The 20945-nt window shown below is 41.3% G+C and overlaps 1 protein-coding gene across 2 annotated transcripts in view; it reads left to right on the top strand.

Moving 5' to 3' along the window:
• The window catches only part of PLXNA1 (plexin A1), a 297154-nt gene extending 276586 nt beyond the window's left edge, over window positions 1–20568 (top strand). For both annotated transcript variants that reach the window (XM_074198439.1, XM_074198440.1), the window contains exon 32: window positions 15459–20568. In XM_074198439.1, the coding sequence (XP_074054540.1) occupies window positions 15459–15554 (96 nt within the window). In that variant the 3' untranslated portion in view covers window positions 15555–20568. The remainder of the gene's footprint in view (window positions 1–15458) is intronic.
• Window positions 20569–20945: the final 377 nt, after the last annotated feature.

The following is a 20945-nucleotide window of genomic DNA, read 5'->3' as shown; positions in this document are numbered from 1 at the left end:
CTTCAGAGAGCCGGACACAAGCTTGTCCTTGGGCTCTGCAACCTGAGCCAGCCCTGGGGTCAAGGGAGGAAGCCTCTCTCCAGAGACAGGGCCATCAAGGGACTTTGTAGAACTTGTATTCTCGGGGTGGGGGGTGGGGGCTTAAATTATTCTTTTGGGTTTTTTTTAAATGTCAATGTCATTTCTGCTTCCCCCCCCCCTCCAGTATCAAATTAAAAAGTTAAAAAGAGCCAGCCTACAAGACATCCATGCCAGATAGTGTGTAATATTCCCCACCTATGGCTCCTTCCTCCCTATCTAATGAGAAGAGGGAGGTGTGCTTCATCATCTGTCCTCTGGAGCTCATTTTGATCATTACATTTAATTTGAGCTGCTTTTTAGCATTATTTTTATGAACATGATTGCATTCATTGGGTATATTGTTCTCCTGTTTGTACTTTCTTTGCCCTGTAGTCAGTTGAAACAGTTTTTTCCCAGGTTTAAATTCCTAGTATTTGTCCTTTTTTTATGTGGAAATAATATTTGATTATATTCATATGCCACCATTTATTCAACCAGTTGATGAATCAGTAGCACTTAACTTCTTAACTTTCTTTCCAGTTTTTCCAACCATGAAAGGTGCTGCTGTGGATATTTTGTTAGATGTTATTGGTCTCCTAGATTTGCTCTTCTTTGAGTTCATGCCCAGAAATGGAATTGCTAGGTCAAAGGATATGAGAAGATTAGTGTTCATAGGACTCTTTTCCAAAATTATTTTCTAGCCAATCATAGATCAAGCAACAAGAAGTTGTTTTTTTTAATGTAATTTCAACTTTTTCAATTAAAAAAAATCTAGTCTTTTTTCCCCAATTCTTCCTTCTCTCACCAAAACCCCAAACCAAACCTTTGTAACAAGTTTGCGTATATAGATTTAATATATATATATATGTCTATAAAATATGTGTGTGTGATATCTATAGAGATATATCCAAGCAAAAAATTCCTGTATTAAGCATGTCTAAAAATATGAGTCATTCTTTAGGCTCAATCTGTCACCTCTCTGACAGGAGGTAGGTAACTTATTCCATTATGAGTATTCTGGAGTAATGCTTGGTAATTGGGTTGATCAGAGTATCTTTCAGAGTAGTTTCTCTTTACAGTATTGTTATTGTATAAATTGTTTTCTTGGTTCTGCTCACTTCTCTTGTGATTAGTCCACAGTAGTCTTCCCAGGTTTCTCTGAAATTGTCCCTGCTATTATGTCCTATGGAACAATAGAATTCCATTATTCATATTATAACTTGCTCAGCTGTTCCCCAATTGATGGGGCACCCCCTTTGTTTCCAGTTTTTTCTACCACAAAAAGGGCTGCTATAAATATTTTTCTTCAGATGAATCCTTTCCCTCTTTCTTTGATCTCTTTGGGCCCGGTATGGTATCCTTAAATAGCTATGTATTTCTGTGCTTGTCTTCCCATTACCTTTTCAGCATTAACTGTTTCCATTTTTTATCATCTTTGCCAATTTGATGGGTGTGTACCAAGACCTAAGAATGGTTTTAATTTGTGTTTTTCTTATTATTCGTGCTTTGGAGCAATTTTTCATATGGTTGTTGTTCTTTTTGCAAGGGCTTAGCTTCAGCAGGCATTTGACTAGCTCTGGGCTGAATCCTAAATGGACCCAGCACCGCTGAGATCTCTCTATCCTACCCTGGGGGGTCCATACATATGGGCCTGGTGCAGGCACGATTCCTCTCTCTTCTATTTTTATGTTTTTAAATGGGGCCTGAGTGTCTTCATGTGTGAAATGAAGAGTTCTGTATAATAAAAATAGCAAATGGATGTGAAATCAGGAAACTTGGGCCAAGTTAGCCAAATTTGTGTGACTTTGGATAAGTCACCCAAGCAGGGTGAGCCATGTCATCAGTAGCATGGAGGTCTTAAGAGTGGGTAATCTGTAAAGTCCCATCCAATTCTGGGATTTTCAGTTGCTTAATTCATGTGCCAATTAGTTCTGTTTTCTTTTACCTTTTCTTCTTCCCTTTTTGAGTATAGTGAGCCCCAGCCTGGGAAGGTTTTCTGAAGGAGATGAATGAACTTTTATCATAGAATTCTGGTATTCCAGGACATAAAGAATCCTCCAGGGTCATCTCATCCAACCTACCCCTGAAAAAACAAACCCCTGTTTTACAGTGTCCCTGACAAGGGTCAGCTGCCTCCACATAAGAAAACTTACTCTCCTGTTGGAGAATTATTAAACCAAGTATGAAACTTTCCATTTATTCCTACTAGATTTCAGCATAGCCTAGTGGATAGAGAGCTGACCTCAGACCCAGGGAGACTCAGGTTCAAACCCTGCTTATGAGACATAATGACTGTATCATAATGACTGTGTCATACTTAGCAGGTCACCTTAACCTTTCAGTGCCCCAAAGAAATCCTCCAGTTAGGTTGAAGGGTAGCAGAGGGGGGATTCCTTAATGCAAGTTTTTTATCCTCAGGAAAATCACAGATCTAGAAGCTTCTCCTCACTGTGTCCCTAAAGATCATCTTATTGGACCTGGCCCAATATTATAGCCTGTCCAGATTTAGGTGGCTCTTATCTGGCATGTTAGTTATTTCTCATAGCTTTGTACCATGTGCACATTTGAAATTCAGGGCATTCATTTTCTTTAAGCCATCAATAAAAATATTAAATAGCATTAAGTCAAGGGTTGATCACTAGGGACCTGGCATGTCAGCTTTGGGCCATTAATGATTATTCTTTGGATGATGATGATGAGGAGGAGGAGGAGGTGGAGGAGGATAGTAGTAGTGATGATGATGATGATGTTGATGGTGGTGGTGTTGGTAGTGATGATGATGATGGGAATGGAGATGGTGGTGGTGATGATGATGATAAGCATTTAAATAGCTCCTACTATGTGCCAGGCACAATGCTACATTACAGATATTAAATAATACAAATATTATATAATTTTCACAATAATCCTGATAGGTAGACACCATTATAATCCTAATTTTACCACTGAGGAAACTAGAGATTTAAGTATCCAAGGTCATAATGGCATTCGGCTCTTTCAATGCTATGTCTGTTGAGCCACCTAGCCAACTCTAAATAACCATTCAGAGTTTTGAATTTACAATTGTTTCACCTACATCTCTCCATTCACCCATAAAAATGGGAAATCTTGTCAGATCCTTCTACTAAAACCTAGGAAAGCCATAGCTACCACCTTCCTCTAGTTACGAGGACAGTAATCCTGTCCCCAAAAAAGGGAAATTTGGCAGTGACTTCTTAATGAAACCATACTGGTTCTCTGAGATCAGTTCTTTTTTTAAGGTATTTTTTTTCCTTTTTTCATATTTGTTCTAGAATTTGTCAGGAATCAAAATCGGGCTTACTGGCCTATAGTGTGTAGACCCTATTCTTCCTCCTCACCTCTGCCAGTCCTGGGACACTTCTCCCAGTTTCCAAGGTCTGTTAGAGACTATTGGCAGGGATTTCATAATGACTTCACCAGTTCTTTCATTCTTCTTGGTTGTAGTTCACTTGAGCCTGAATCTATCAAGTCCAGCAAGGTCTTCTCTTACTTCTTCTCTTTTATCTCAGGTTTCAATTCTCTTTTCTAGTCATTTCTCTTCTCTTCTTTCTCATCAGAAGATTATTCTCCCTGACAGAAAAACAGAAACAATATAAGGGTTACATTGTTCTCCCTTTTTTCAATCTGCTATTAGGATAAAAATAGTTGCTCTAATTTATACAGCACTTGAAGGTTTACAGAGTGCTTGATGTACATTATCTCATGACTTAAAGGGGAGAAATGACAAACTCTTGGCCAGGGATGGAGTGTACTGACAAAGGCAGCTAAGAATGTATTTGCCAGTATCTTGTCATCAAAAGTGTGTTGAAGTAAAAGGGACAGAGGAGGGTGAGCAATGCTTATTTACATCCACCAAGCTGATCCATGGAGGGGTTACACTTGGGAGTAGGGAGTAGCAATTGGGGTACCCAGAAATTCATAGAAGACAAAATACAAGAAAGGAGCCAATAATAAAGCCCATGACCTTTCACTTGTCTGAAAGTTTAAGCAACAAAGAAGAGCTAGAAGTCCCAATTAAAGGATATGGATTTGACCTTGTAGATACTTCTCTCTAAAATTTCATAGACTTAAAACCCATGACTACATTATGACCTTGAGTATGTAAAAAAAAAATGGTGCCAAACTCAAAGGGAAAGTGGGAAGGATTGAGTGGACACCAAACCAAACATAAAAATCCCTATGGGCCTTATATTGACTTAGAAAACCTAATATTAACATTATCTTTGTTTTAATGTATTTTTATTTATTTTGTTAAGTATTTCTTAATTATAGTTTAATCAGGTTCAGACAATAGTCAAGATTGTTGCAGGCCACATTGCAGCCACTTTTGATGTAGAGAATCTTTAAAACAGTGTTTAGAAAAAGCCAACATGACCTCATCAAGAACAGGTCAGGCCAAACTAACCTTATTTCTTATTTTTGAGTTTCAAGACTGGCAGATCAAGGGAATGCTTTTAGGGAAAGTTTATATCAATTTTAGTAACACATTTAATACAGCATTTGATAGTGTATCTTGTAAGTAGGCAGTTGAATTTTTGAATCTGAGCCTACAACTTTAAATTGATTCCTCTTGGATTTCCTAATAATCATTTAATTTGATAAAGTATCTTCTTATAGAAAAGAGATGTGGACTAGATGATAATATAATTAAATGGATTTAGAGCCATTTGAATGAGTAGACTCAAAGAATAGTCTTTAAATGTTCAATGTCAACTTGGTAGAATATTGCCAAAAGAGTGCCTTCTTGCTTGGCCCTTTTCTATTGACTATTTTTTTTTATTTTAATTTTTAAAATTTTTAACTTTTTTAAATTTTTTTTTTATTTTTCAATGACCTGAGAAAAGGATTTGACTGCTTACTTATCAGATTCATAGATGACACTAAATTCAAAGGATACACTAAGACACTAGATGACAGAGTTAAGACTAAAAAAGATTCTTTTTAAAAACTTAGATTTTGGGGCAGCTAGGTGGCACTGGCCCTGGAGTCAGGAGGACCTGAGTTCAAATCCAGCCTCAGACACTTAATAATTACCTAGCTGTGTGGCCTTGGGCAAGCCACTTAACCCTATTTGCCTTGCAAAAAAAATGAATAAATAAAAAATAAAACTTAGATTTTTATTGATTTATTTTATTTTTCTGTAATTTTCATTTCTGAATGTAGCTCTTCTTCAACCACCACCACCCAACAGGCCATTTCTTTTTTAGTTTTGTTTAGTTGTTTTTTATTATTTTATTCTTTATTTTTTCCCCTAATTACATGTAAAGAGTTTTCAACATTCATTTTGTAAGGGTTTGAGTTCCACATTTTTCTTCCTCTCTCCCATCCCTACCCCCTCTCCTTGACAGCAAGTAATTTGATATAGATTATACTTATGTAACTATGTTAAACATATTTTCATATTGTTATGAAAGGAGAATAGAATAAAAGGGAAAAACTAGGAGAGGGAGAAAAAACATAAAACAAATTTTAAAAAGCGAAAATAGTATACCTTGTTCTGCATTCAGACTCCACAGCTTTTTCTTTGGATGTGGATCATATTTTCCATCATAAGTCATTTAGAATTGTCTTTGATCATTGTACTGCTGAGAACAACTCAGTCTGTCATAGTTGGTCATCACATCATGTTACTGTTAAGGTGTACAATGATCTCCTGGTTCTGCTCACTTCATGCAGCATCAATTCATGTAAGTCTTTCGAGGCAATCATCTCTTGTAAAGAGATAAAATTAAGTTAAAAATAGAGGACCAAAAAAAGCAGTTTGGTAAGACAAACTAACACAGTCGTCTATATCTGTCATTATATTCGAAGGAGAAGGGAGGTGCTCTGGTCAGACGGCATCTGTAGTATTGTTTTCAGTTCTGTTAGCAGTTTTAAAAGGATATCTGTAAACTGGCAAGTGTCCAGAGGAAGGTAAGGCAGGGTAGGGAAAGTCCTTGAATTCAAGGCAATTGGGGATCATTTGCAGAAATGGGGGTGTTTAGTCTGAAGAAGAGAAGGCTTAGGTGAGGATAGGATGAGAGTCTTCCAGTGCAAGCTAATTCTTGAATCTCTAGTTCCTGTATTTTGAACTATGGGCCTAGAAATGGTCTAGTGCCAATGTGAGCCAAATGGGACAAGAGACGTCAGGACTACCACTTTCGTCATTCTGAACTCCTTGACTGTTCACACAGGCTCATTTTAAAATGCCTGTCACATTGTTGATACCTATGATGCTTGTGTTTCACATAAATGAGTCTTTTTAATCATGAATGGTTCTTCTGTAGCTACACATTCTCCATATTGTAAATAAGCAACTGATTTTTTAAACCGTAGTGTAGAACTTTATATTTATTCTTCTTAGATTTTGTCATGTTAAATTCAGCTTGTTGTGATGCTATAAAATTACATTACTATTCCACCATACTATCTCTCCTCTCTAGCCTTATATTTGATAAATTTGTCTTAATCAAAGTTATTGATGAACAGGGTTAAGCATAAAGAGTTGAGCCATTTAAGGAGTGTTTTACATGGGTAAAAGGAGATTTTGGGTAGTTTAGAAGAGAGGGATTATTCATTTATCCAACCTTTATTGATCACTTACTATATATGGAATTCTGTGCCTGGTACTTGGGGAGATTGAAAGAGAAATTATTCACCCTCCTTGCCCTGTTTATGAAAGCATGATGATTAAATAATAAGAGTTATCAGCTTGGGGAGAAAATAAGTGTCTGAATAATTGTAATAATACTAAGTGTTTGTGGTTGTGAGAAAGGGAGATTCCCTTACCTTTGGTTGTCCAACTTTAGTAGGGCAGAAGGTCAGAAAAACATTGCTAGTGAGACTGATTGATCTGAGCCTTAAAGAGTGGATAGAGGGCAAAAGGAGGAGGGAACATATGTGGAAGGTGGGAAAACATAAAGTACGTGGGGGGTGCTGAATCTATCAGTAGTAAAGACTTTATTGGTAGAAGAGTACTAAGGGCTAAAGCATGGAGAGTCTTGAGAGCCAAACTGGGGTGCTCTAGCCACCTATGCTCTTTATCACCTCTCCTTTGATTTAAGGCCCCCCCTTCTCACTCCTCTTTTTTTCCCCACCTTGTTGTTCCCCATGTGGATAATATCAATTCCTTGCTACATTCTTGGGGAAGGTAGAGGAGAAGTTCATATGATGATAATTCACATTTATATAATGCTTTAGGATTCACAAAATGTCTTTCTTACCACCAGTCAGATGCTGTATTAGAAAGACTTTAGCAGGAGTTGAACCAATCATCTGGTCACCCCCTGAGTGGCCCTTTCAAAATGAAAGGTTTAAGCTCTAGGAGGTGGGGAAGGTAGTTGATCAATGCAACTGTTTTGTCTTCTTGGAGGTTCTTAATCCTTAATCTGTCTGCCGAGACAGAGTTGGATACACTCTCAAAAAGTCACATTCTGAGAAGAAGCTAGGCTTTTTAGAAGTCTAGAACAATGAACTGTTAAGAGTTGAGTCATCACACAGCAGTCTGTGACTGAGTTGGACTTTGGAGTCCAGTGAGGTGGTTGGGGGCAGGGGAAGGGGAAGAAAGAAAGGGGGGAGAGAGGGTGAAGAGAAAAGAGAGAGAAAAGGTAAAGAAAGGGGAGAAAGAGAAGAAAAGTGAGAGAGCAAGAGAGAATACATTCAATGTGGAGTGTGAGATATGGCATCATGCCTTTGCTATCTTGTGATCTTGTGTCAGAAACTTAAGTACTCTGGGTCATTATTTCCTTATCTATAAAATCAGGTAGTTAGACTAAGCATGACTATTCTGAATGAAACCTTCACTGACAGACTAAAAGAGTGCCAGAGTTGGAAGGAATATTCAGAGACCATCTAATGCAGCCTTCTCATTTGCCAGAGGACTAGTTTGTCCCTCAGGACCTCTGGTCCTTGGCATTCACCCTCACCTTGTATCCCAAGGACTTCCAGCCCTTTCCATCTATCTTGAAACAGAATTTTCTTTTATGTGTTGTCTTCCCCAATTAGAATGTGAGCTCCAGGGCAGCTAGGTGGTGCAGTGGATAAAGCACCAGCCCTGGAGTCAGGAGTACCTGGGTTCAAATCCAGTCTCAGACACTTAATAAGTACCTAGCTGTGTGGCCTTGGGCAAGCCACTTAACCCCATTTGCCTTGCAAAAAAAAAAAAAAAACCTAAAAAAAATAAAGAATGTGAGCTCCATCTTGCCTTTTCTATTTGTACTCCAGTACCTGTCAGAGTGTTTGACTCATTAGAAAAGTTTAATAAAAGCTTTACCTTTTTTTTCCCTTTTTGGCCTATATCACCAATCTCTCATCTCTTCTGGCTCTAAATGCTGTGATCTTATAAATCTTTTTTTTTTTTTTAGGTTTTTGCAAGGCAGATGAGGTTAAGTGGCTTGCCCAAGGCCACACAGCTAGGTAATTATTAAATGTCTGAGATCGGATTTGAACCCAGGTACTCCTGACTCCAGGGTCGGTGCTCTATCCAGTTCGACACCTAGCCAACCCCCTCTTATAAATCTTTTTCATTAGACCAGGGACTTGTAATTTGTGTGTGTGTGTGTGTGTGTGTGTGTGTGTGTGTTTGTCATTGGGCAGCAGTTTGGTCAAATCTGTGGTCCCTTACTTAGAATTATATTTTTTTAAAAATCAAAGAAAATAAGAAATTTCAGTCACAGGTTGGTGAAAATACTATTTTTCTCATCCTAGTTCATGGACTCCGTAAAATCAATCCCCAGATCTTGGGGCCCCTAGAATCTCCCCACCAGCTCCATCTGACCCTTTTTCCTCCAAGTCTCTCATGGTTTAAGTCTAGCCTGAGAGCTCCCACCCATCCTCGGGTGGCCAGACATACAAGGGACAAGGACAGGGAATCTGGTGCTTACCGCTCCAGGGAACTTCTCTTCTTACCGGTAATGGGATTAATAAATCGCAGCTGTTTCATTTGTTTGTTTTCATTCATTAGACACAATTATGCAGAGCCCAACTGCAACCCATCTTTGATACAAAATGAGAGCGAATCGTTTTTTTTTTTCCTGTTGTTCGTTACTATAATGTGCTGTCATTGGTCCTGAATGGGAATCATAATTAATTTTCACTTCAGGTTTTGCAATTGCTGCTGCTTCTTCTTGGCACAGTGCACAACAGGGAGGCTTTTGCTCCGGGTTCCCTGTGGCGTTCTCTTCTCTCCTCCGTGCTTTTGGGAGGCCAGTGAGGTATTGGGTCAGCTGAGCCCCACCAGCTGACTTATTAAGGCTGGCGCTCCAAGCTGAACCAGTGCAGAGCCCTGAATCTGGCACATGCTTCAGCTCTTCAGGCTGGGGCTCTTTTGTTTGGTGGTGTCTCCCTTCAATAGAGGCCTCTCTGGGCTCCCTAGGGTTGCGTGCGATAAGAATTTGGACTGTATGTTCGTGTTTCTTTCTCTTCTCTCTCTCTCTCTCTCTCTCTCTCTCTCTCTCTCTCTCTCTCTCTCTCTCTCTCTCTCACCAAGCCCCAGTATTTTGTGTTGTTCTGAGCTTTCTCATCTCTAGCATCTGTCCTTGAACATGTTTCTAGATAAATCTTCCCTAAGTAATAGCTGGATTGTGTCTTTCCGAAGTGCAGAACAAGACAAGAGAAAGGAAAATAATAAAATAAAGCTTCTCTTCCCCCGCCGTGCAGTGCCTGACTTGAAATGATGGAAAGCCCAGAGGTATCAGTCTGACCTTTCTTATTTGCTGCCAATAGTCCCCATATTTTACCAATTCCTTTGTTGAGAATGTCTGGCAGATACTTTCATCTCCAGCAAAGCTGATCTTCTGTGGAGAATCATGAAGTTGAACAGAACCTTTTGGATCATCTAGTCGAAGCGTTCTTAACTTGAGATACAAAAGTTAATATTTGCATACCTGCATTTCCAATATAATTAGTTTCCAATTCAGTATATTTTGCTTTTATGCATTTAGAAACATTATTCAGAGAGAAGGGCCCATGGACTTTATCAGACTACCAGAGTCCAGGACACAAAGAAACTTTCTGGTTGAGTACACTGAGGCACAGAGAAGGCTAGTGTCACATTCTAAGCCACATAGTTAGGCAGTGACAGAGCTCTTCTACATCTGCCCTGGTCAGTTAGTCCACAGGGACTCATCAACACCAAGTTATATACCCAATATAGTTTGGCTCACTGATGCTACCTTCCCCACTCCCTGTTATCCCAAATCATTCCCAGAAACTACCCGAGAGAAAGGAAGGGGCATGCCAGAGAGGGGAATAGAATGAATCAAGGCTCAGAGGTAAGAATGGTGCTGGCATGTGAGATTAGTCAGTGTGCTTTGGAGAGAAGGGGCATTCAAGGACCAGGGTACATGGAGGCCAGATTAGGGAAAACCTTGAAGACAAGAAAAAAAAATAAGGGGTTTTGGTTCTGGGTAATACAGTGAGAGTTTATTTGGATTTAGAACTAGAAAAGGTTTTCCATCTCTAGCTTTGTGATCCCAGAAAACAGTACCCTTGTGCCCTCCCATACCTAAGTCCACCAGAATCACAAAGAAAGACTATTAAATTGGGTGGGATACCCAGGGGGCTTTGTTCTCCTTGCCTGGGCTGAGCCCAGCTTTAACAGAGGTTGCAGGAGGTTCAGACACCAGAGATTCCAAGCAACTGGAGCTGGGGTGGGGCAGATGGGGTAGCTTTGTGGAGTCATAGAATTTAAAACTAGAGGGGACCTAGCAGATGGTCTAGTCCAAGCAGCTTGTTTTACAGTTGAGACCTCCCCAATGTTAGATAGAAAACAGCAGAACTGGGATTCCAACCTAGGTTCTCTTCAGTGCCCTTTCCATGATTCCATTTTGCTTCTAGGTGAGCCCATAGCCTCAGCCCTCCTTGCCACAGGGCAGCAGTACCCGACTCATGGAGTGGTGAGAGATTCCCCTTGTGGAAGGCACAGTGTGAGATCCCCTCCTTCCCTGCCAACCCCTTCATTAGCTAGCAATTGGTTTCCAATTACACACCCAATGAAATGGTTCATCCCATTGACTCGAGGATCGGAGACCAAGGGGGGTGCCTAAGGGGGGTGCCTCGCCACTTAATTGTGAAAGTGTGAGCCAAGGCAGATGAGAATTTTTCAAGGAACTTGTTATTCAACCAGAAACACCTGACTCTGTGACACTCTCATGGAAGCATATTCCAAGACCATTGGTAAGCATGGTAGAATGTAAAGGACATTGGATGGGTTGTCAAAGGACCTGGATTCAAATTTCAACTCTGCCCCTTTACTATCTGTATAACCTTGGGCAAATCATTTAAGTGGAATTAGACAACTTCTTAAACCCTTCTCAGCTCTAAAATCATGATTCTAGACCCTGGAACTTGGCCAACTACATGGGAATTCCACATTTGTCCTTTACATATTATGAACAACTCTTTGAAGTGGGCATCAGATGGTTGGCCCAGACTTTCTAGCAGCAATTTACTGTATGGTAGAGTCACAGGCAAGTCCCTTCCTTTCTCTAGGCCTCAGTTTCTTCCTTTGTTAAATGAGGGAAGTAGACTCTAAAGACTCTTGTTGCTCTAATAGTCTATGAAGTAAGTAGCCAACTAGCAGACACATACCTCTCACATGAAATTTCCTCTGGGCATTCCATCTCTCTCCTTTTTCATATGGAGAATTTATAATAAATACTCTTACAGTGCAAGTCTGAAAATGAGCTGTTTCTCTAACTCTTAGCATAAATAACTAGGTAGAAAGAGAAATAGCTATAGGTAGATAGATAAGTAGACAGACTGACAGAGTTAGGAGAGATGTGATAAAAAGAGAGATAGATGACGGGAAAATATATAAAAGATCAATGATAAAAAGAGAGACAAGACTGATCATAGAAGAGGTTAATGATAGAAGAAAAGATGGAAAAGATCGATCATAGAAAAGTTAGGTAGATAGGAAAGATGGATAGAAGAAGAAATAGAGAAGTTAGAAGAGGTCAGTGATAGATAAGTAGGTAGACAGTTATTTAATTTATTGTAGAGTCACAGGCAAGTCCCATTTTTCTAGGCCTCCATTTCTTTTTTAAATAAGAGGAGTGGACTAAATGCCCTCTAAAGACCCATATAGATGGATGGATGGAAGGAACATTATTAAGCACATACAATAATTCCAGGAACTCTGCTAACCTAAGGGGATACCCAAAGAAGGATAGTTCCTATTCTCATGGAACTTCATTTTAAAAGGAGAAAATTAACCACTAAGAGGAGCTGGAATGTGGGAAGAGGGAGGATGAAGGTTACCAAGGGAGCAAGGCCAGAGACAAAGCATACCAGGGAGTGAGTTGAGCTGGGACCAAAGTAAGCATTTTTAACCAGGAATTCCCTAATTCATAGAGCAACCTCGGTATGGAAGCATTCCCAGTGGGTGATACAGTAGGTGGGGTTGTGAAGGAGCCCCGAGCCCAGTAAAATTGCAATGGAAAATTTGGCATTTGAGGACCTAAATTCGAGACCTGATCATGTACCTAGAAGTGTGACCTCAGATAAATTATTTCCCCTTTTTGGACCTCTGTTCCCTCAGTTTTTAAATACAAGAATAGTTGCACTAACCCACCTCATTTGAGCAATGGTGAAGCTCCCAGGTAAGGAGTCTCATTTCTCGTTTCATAAGGTGGCCCATGACAGTCAAAAAGAAGTTCCTTTTATCTCCTTTCCCAGCACCCAGAGACCTTCTGTGCCTCCGATCTCTGATTAACTCACAAGTTGCTTTTATTGCAAGAAATTCTACCTTCCCCCCCCAAAAAAAATATCTGTTTTGTTTTGACACAACAGTCACTTTCCCAAACTCCTCATCCCACTTCCTACAAAAGACATTCCCAGAAAATAGTGAAGCAAAACTTCCTAAGAGTATAATGGAGATTCTTAGTCACTTTCCCCCTTTGCATTTACTGACAGTTAATATGCAGGAAGGGTCGGTGGGGGCTTCATCCAATAACATGATACAACTTTATCCATTGAAGCTGACCCTAACTGTTGGTGCTTAGCACTGTCTTAATCCCATGTTCTCTACTGTATATATTGTAGTCAGTGTTCCCTTATTTTTTTAAACTAAATCAATTTAACTGCATCTCAAGTTCTTTTCCCTGGTGGTGGCTTTAAAAATGACCATCATTAGACCTTAGCCTTCTCTCTTCTGGGAAAAGACATCTCAGTTCCTTTAATACTAAGTCCCCCTGGGTCTGATTTTCCAATACTTTGATCAACTTTGATGGCCATTCTTCCAACCCTATGAAAACTCTTATCTTTTTTTAATTATATAGTACAACAAGGCCTTATCGATCCCCACACTATGGGGTCCTTCCTCATATTGGACTTTTTTGAAGGGTTTATTGGGCAGGTGAGAGTGGGGTGGGGGGAAGACATAAACTCTGACTCTAAGGAATTTACAAGTCAATCAAGAAGACAGTTGCAAACATGCCAAGAATTTATGAACATCTAAAACAACTTGTGGCCAGAATATCCCAGCAGTGAACATTGTAGGATTCAGAGAAGGGAGATCTCAATGTGGACTGGGGAGGTCATGTAAGAGGTGAGTCCTGATCTTAGGGCTTGAAAGACCTTGAAGGGTTATGCCCAGTGTAACCTAATAGCCCACAATCTTTACAAAGAACCGGACTTCTTTCTGTCCTCAGAAATATGACATCTCCCTACCTGTTATTTTATAGTCTCTGCTTCTGACAGTCTCTCGTAGGAAAGGAGAGGACAAGTGACTGCAGTCTAATTGTATAATTTGGTCATGCCCTTGAATGCCACCTGAGAGGCAGGTCCAACTCTGGGGCATCTGGAGAGTCCCTTTTTGTCTGATTGGTTCTCCTAAGTTAGATCCTTCCTCAGATCTTAAGTTTTGCTTATAGCTCTCAGGGGAAAAAGATCAGATTTCTGGCTACTGAGCTATTCTCAGGTCCTGATATCAGCAATTAGGCAGTTGGGGGACATAAAATCCATGTGCAGTCTTCTGATTGGGTCTCTTACACTTCTTCCACTATATAAACATTGGGTTTTTTTCCATTCATTAAGGTTACATAGATGAAAGGTTATTAGTTGTAGGTTATGGAGGGAGGCTTTTTTTTTATTAGTTGTGATATATAGTATCAAGGGCATGCCTAGGCTTATCTGGAATAGGGAATTCTTTAAATAAATAAGATGCAGGTTGTCATATTTCCAATTTGTGGTCTTACTCAGAAGATTGAGAGATTAAGTGCTTTAGCCAAGGTCACATAGCCAGTGGGGCAGAGTAGAAACTTGTACCCTGCTCCTCTTGATTACAGGGCCAGCTTTCCACCTATTGTGCCACATTGGATATGGAATGGACCTTATAGGTCATCTAGTCCAATTCCTTTGGTTTCAAGAAAATGAGGTTCAATGTGCACTTAGTCACAAAGGTTTGAACCTTGATAGGGTCATTTTTGGAAGAAACCTCAGAGGCCATTTAGTTTTACCTTTTCATTTTTTATAGATAAACTGAGGTACAGGCAGTGGTTATCACAGGTAGAACTCAACTCAAATTCTCTGCTTCCATATTTGGAGCTTTTTCTACTTTAGCTTTTCTACATATCTTGTCTGTAATTATGGGACTAGTAACGCTTATCAGCTGTGACATATGGGATGAAGCCTTCTTAAGAGTGGGCAGGTACAATAAAGTGGGGCTTTCTTATTAGGTGGGATATGAAGAATGAACAGATTGGTCAGAGTTTGTTGCTTGGAACTGTCTCATTAATTTTACCATGTGTGATGAGACCTCAATGGTTAGACCATGAAGATTAGAATTGTCATTGGTTATAACATGTATCATTTGTCTTAAACTCAAATAGAAACAGATCCTTGTAGGTAGTATAATGACATAGAAAACCTCTAATTCATATTATCGGTTATATTTTGACTTATTTTGTTACTTATTTCCCAATTACATTTTAATGTTTCCCCATCCCTGGAGTTTTATAGAGATAAAATTTGTTACCTCTGTTCCATAGGACAGGGCTTTCTGATTGGTTGTCGATTATTATAGAATGGGGCATCCTTGTAGGCTTGAGCATGTAATATTAGTCTTATTGGCCTGTTAGGGAAAGTCAGTATTTGTGATGTGGAAGAACCTTTGTGAACCTGGGATAGTCCAAAAGACATCATTGTGCACAAACCACTTCCCTGAACTATTTACCAGTCTGGGTTAGACTATTTAAAAGAGGAGGTCCTTTCCAGCAGAGAGTGGCAAGGATTACCATCTGCAGAATGGAGACTGCCTAGACATCTCCATCTGGTGGAAGGATCATGGATCATCCCATCCCATAACCCTTGATTCTCCCCACAGGACCTGTCTAGGTAGACACTGGTTTCTGCAACCTCTCCACTCATTACCTACTCCTTTCTTGCTTTGTCCACAGATCTTGGCTGCTTTGGAGAAGGATGAACAGGCACGAAAGCAGCGGCTTCGAAGTAAGCTGGAGCAGGTGATAGACACCATGGCCCTGAGCAGCTGAAAAGGCCAAGAGCGCCCTTGGTGACTTTTTCCTAGTGGCAGACTCTGAGAACCAGAGAGACAAAGACAGAGACAGAGAGAGAGAGAGGCCAGCAGCAGGGGCAGCGGTGTCTGTCCCCCAGCCCTGGCTATGCCAGGGAGGAAGCAGGGGGACCACGCTGCATTCACCAGAGCCCCTCCCTGAGCCAGTCAGCACCGCCAAGCCAAGGACACGCCAAACACTTGATCTGCCGAAGAAGAGAGAATCACAAAACCCATTCGTCTGCCCACCTGCCTGGTGTGAGAGAGAGAAAGTGAGAGAGACGGACCTTTCCAGGCAGCCACGCATGGTGGGAGGCAGAGAAGGAGGCTACAATCACTTGGCAAGGAGGCAGGAACCGTGCACGCCTCCACTCCTCATTGAAGGCTGGCATAGTGGCAATGGTGCTCCCTTTGGGGGACAATGCTGGGGGGGAGAGGGTGGGCATCTTGGATCCCCCTCTGCCCCACCCCCACTCCCTGTTCCACGGAGGTTTCAGATTTTAACTCCTCCAACTGTGACTGACTGTTTTCTTCCAATGTGTCCTCTGCCCCCCAGACCCCATCTTTTCCCCTCCCCTCCCATCTTTCTCATTTATCTGCTCTATTTGCACAGCTTATAGAACATCAGAAATTTCCTTTTACAAATCCACAAATAGAAAGGAAAAATTGTAACGAGAAAGGTTTTATATATATGATATGAAATTGGTTCCCCCCCCTCCACCCCAAAATGAGAGGAGAGGAACCTTTAAACTGGTTATCACAGTCCAGGTAGCACAGAAAAAAGAATAAAGGGTAAAAATTTCCTTTCCCATACCACATGTCACCTTTACAAATGGGAGAGAAAAGCACCCAGGTGCTCCCCAGACCTAAAGACAGAGTCCAGTCGAAGAATGACAGGTGGCAGCCCTATGTCTTTGATTCATTCTCAAGGACTGCAGGGAGTTGGGCAGGTGGGACGGGGGAGGAGATGTGGCCCACTCTTTCCCTCTCTTCCCAGTCCCTCCTACTCCCTGCTTCTTTCCTCTTTCCCATCATCCCCAGATCCTGCCTGTTCTCCTATTCCTGGGCTTCCGTTTAGTGACCTCCTCTAACTCCAGTAAACTTTCAAGGGCCAAAGGATCAGATCCCCCTTGAAGTGACTTGGTGGGATATATGTCTCTGCTGCTGATAGGTCCATATTCTGGAAACCCACACCTGGCCCTGGACAAAGTCATTCAGTGGAGAGCTTTGCCTGTCAAAATATTTTGCCTGTCCCTGTTTGTCTGACCTCTTTCTGAAAAACAAAAGGGCTTGTCCACTTCTCCAGAACGCCTTGGCCCTGGGTTGTGGTCATATGTGAAGTTGTGCCTCACATCATCCCCAGAGATGAGAAGAGGCACAGAGAGGACCAACCCCCTCTCCATCCCTCACTTATGCTGTTGAAAAGAAAGACCAGGCAAGGCGTAACTCCCCACCCGCCTTCCTCACAGGGTTGCCGAGAGGCAAGCATCCTCATTTCTTCAGGTTGCGCCACAGAGATGTTGGCTCCAGGGGAGCCTCCTAGAGCAGGGTCTTGAAGTGAGTGAGGTCCAGATGCCACCACCTTCCTTCTCTATTTCTTCTGTCCCAGGAGATCCTTGTTTAGAAACAGGCCTGTTAAGGGGACTGGGAGAGAAAGGAGTTGCCAGCAGCTGGCGCTTTGAATTTGGGGGCAGAGGTGTTGTGGCTAATGGTGAGAGGGAATAAATCACTAACTTTTGTCTGACTCAAGTCTTCTGTCATCCTTGAGTCTTATCCAGCAGCAGCTGGCCACAAGCTCTGTTCTCTACACCTAATAAACCGAAGAAAGAGAAACAGAGGGTTTCCTGTGGATTTAGTTGGAAGGTAAACTGGTGACCATGACCTTCATTTACCAGACCTTCCCACCACCACCACCATCTTCCTTCCTCATCGTACATCATTCTCAAGAGCACCATCACCGCCATCATCATCACCAAGGTTATTCCTACCAACTGTGCTTGAAATTCTTCTTTCCTCACCTAGTAACCCCAACTAAATGAGTACTTTTTTGGCCTTGTTCCCCAGAGGATATCTATTTTTAACTCAGTTACAGTTTCTTGTACCACCAATAACTCCCATGCTCAACCATGAGAGGTCACTCATGGGCCTGTAAAAGTGCTTGGGGATCTCCCATTAGACCCCTAGGGCCTATGGGTTGAACATCACTCTCTAGTATTTATTATACTCAACCCCCCAATCATTAAACCAACTCCCCACAAATCGAGGCCAAGCATGGCCAAAGATAGCCTTTAATTTCTTCTGGTGCAGGCCGAAAACTTCATGAGACTAGCTCTTGAATCTGTCCAGTGTCTTTACTTCTCTCTCTCTCTCTCTCTCTTTCTCTGTCTTGTCTTCTTTCTTTTCCTCTATCTTCCCCTTTCTTCCTCTCCCCCTTTGTGATTTCCAAGTTCCCATCCAGTCTGAAATCTAGCACCAAGTGAACCTCAGAGTGGAGATGGAATTTGGGGTGGGGGGGTGGGGTTGGTTTTTAAAAAATTTTTAAGAGGAAAGAAAGAAAAGAGAAATCCTGTTTGGTTCAATTGTAATGGCTTTACTGGTGAAGACCAGAGCTACAGCCAAGAGAGTGCTCCCTCAGTTGCCCAGCCAGGCCAAGATGATGCTGTTCACAATATGTATTGCTGCTGCCTCAGCCTCGGACCACAGGGAGCCCGGCCTGTCCTCCAAGGGGGCCAGTCCAGTGACCCCGAGGGACTGCTCTGTATCCGTTCACTCCCTCAGTGACCAAGTAAGAGCAAATGAAGTTTTTAATTCAAAAAAAAGAGAATTGTGTGTGTGTATATATATAAATATATATATGTGGTTACAACCTAAATCTCCAGCCCCAGGAGGGTCCTGTATAGTTGACTGAAGGAGAAAATTTAGGGGAAAAAATGAAAAAAAAAAAGAAAAAAGATATAGAATAAGAAAATTAAACCAGTGGGAAAAACAAAAAAACAAAAACAAAACAATCAAACAAACATACCAAATGGTCTGGAAGGAATTTCCAAGAGTTTATCACCAAGCGGAACAATCTTTGAAGCCTGAACACCTCTAATTATGCGGTGATTTTTGTTTTTTTTTTTAAAAAAAAACTTAAAGGAGGAAGAAAAAGCTCCCCCAAGTCCTCAGAAAGTTCGGGACTGCGTAGGACCCGCGAATTACTGCATGAGTGTGCTAGATTTTAGTCTGAGTTGATCTTTTTAAAACTGCAAGTGTTGAATACTAGAGGTTGTTTAGACCTTTTTTTTATTATGATTATGATTTTTAATTAATTTGTCATTTCTTGTAAAAGGAAAAAAATGGATGAAAGTAGACTTACCTTCTCCAGTTTACTTCTAAAATGGTACTAAAGGTTTTTGTGTACTTTAAGGGACAGCTAACTGTGATGGGACCAGCCATCCCCCAACCTGGTCTTTCCTGGGGGAGTCTCAGGGAGGCCTAGAGAAAGGATGACTCTTGTTTCTCTGAGGGGACTGGATCCCTTGGTGATGGGAATCAACCCTGGGAGGCTAGTTCCAAAAAGTAGGTTTCCGTTCTTTTTGAAGACTTAGGTCTACAGGGAGAAGCCCTCATTGACCTACATGAAATTTTTTTCCTTCTTTTTTCTGCTCACTGGATTCCTCCCTCCCCACTCAGGATTCCTCTCCCCACCCTCCACCCCCATTGAATTTAGACTCATGGATGAGGGGGTCATGGGGGTTCATTTAGAGTTGTCAGGGATTCCCAAAAAATGTGTGTGGGGGGGCGAGAATCACTTTGGAATTAATCCTGATCTTTGACTCAGGAAACCCCTCATTTGCCATTCAACTACTGGGAAACATGACAGATGAGAAAAGCAATTCTGAGATCTAGAAATAAGATGGAGATTTATGCTTAGGGACCACTGTTTGCAGTACTATTTAATATTTAATGAATTGGGATAAAAACTTGCCCCAGCTCAGTTGGCCTTAGTCTCACACATTTCCTTTGATTGGATCCTCTAGAGATTCAAAGCAAGTTCACGATTAGAATGTGATGATGTGGTCAGAACAAGGGATGGATTGAATCCTATCTAACAGTTCAGCCAAGGTCTTGTCCTCCCTCTCCATTTCTCCCTGCTAGTCTCTGGAAACTGAGGTTCTGGACTAAGACTTTTGGTATCAATAAGGAAAAAGATTCCTGTAGCTTAGCAGCTTTGCTCTTGGGGGATAAAATTAAGTTCAATTCCACAAGACTCTTGAGAGAAAGTGCTAGACAGGTGAAGGCCCACACTTTAAATGATCTAATCAAAACTTGCAAATAATTTAGGGAAATGGCTTTACTTCCAGTGTGTCATCTGGACTGGCCCACACTCTCAAAGACTTGCTCATGAGCTCAGCAGACACTACTGCCCCTCCAGTGCAAGAGGGATACTCAGGCTTCATAAAACCAGATCCCTCTCATTGAGAAATCATAACGATTCTAATAGGGGTTGGGCTGACACTTTCCTTTGTGTTATCTAGAAAGGGTTTAAGTCATTTGGGGGAGGGGGTCAGGGGGCATGTTTAACCTTCTTGAGAGCACAGATTGGTTTCAAGTCTCCTCAAGCACTTTAGAAGCTTCCATTTATACAAAATGATTGACAGTGCTAATTATAAATCATTCTTATCTATTCATTAAAGCCAGTCCCCTAAGGATCTCTACTAGGGAGTGCTTCCTTTGCCTGGTTCTAATTACCATTTATACTTAAAAGTAGGGAAACTACATTTCTTTTTTTTTTTTAAGGCTGTAATCTATACTTGAGGGGCAGCATGTGTAGGCTAATTCTTTGGAGTCGGGAAGATATATGAACACTGTCATCCTGGGCAAATCACTTCTGAGTGCTTCCGGCAGCTCTCCAAGACCATCCATGTGCATTGAGAGAGGGAATTTCCTCACTGGGATTTCCCTATAGCAATGAAATTCTGTCTGGTTCTTCCCACCCCCTCCTCCCCAAATCCATCCAATAGGCTTACCTGTAAAGGAAGCTAACTTTCCCCATTGTCTATACCAGTGAGTTAGAGATTAAGATAGTCACAATCATCCACAGCTGCCTTTGCTTCCTATCACAGGAGGGTCAAGTTCAGGATGATTGCTAGGTGTACCTTAGGTGCAAAAAGAGGGGGGGAAATGGCCCCTGGGAAGGGGAGGAGTAAGAGAATTAAGCGTATTGAGGGTTCTCTTGGGTTGCATCAGAGTCCCCTCATTCACCTGGGTTACACCAGGACTCCTTACATCCTTGGCAGATTTGCTGGCCAAATTGGCATTGGGTTGGTTTTATCCATTTCTTCAGTCCTAGTGAATATACGCCATAGAATCAAGCCAGGAGGATGAC

The sequence above is a fragment of the Macrotis lagotis genome, chromosome 8 (assembly GCF_037893015.1).
Source record: "Macrotis lagotis isolate mMagLag1 chromosome 8, bilby.v1.9.chrom.fasta, whole genome shotgun sequence".
NCBI classification, from domain to species: Eukaryota; Metazoa; Chordata; class Mammalia; order Peramelemorphia; family Peramelidae; genus Macrotis; species Macrotis lagotis.
Note: the sequence above shows the minus strand (reverse complement) of the source record. Positions and strands in the feature narration are given on the sequence as shown.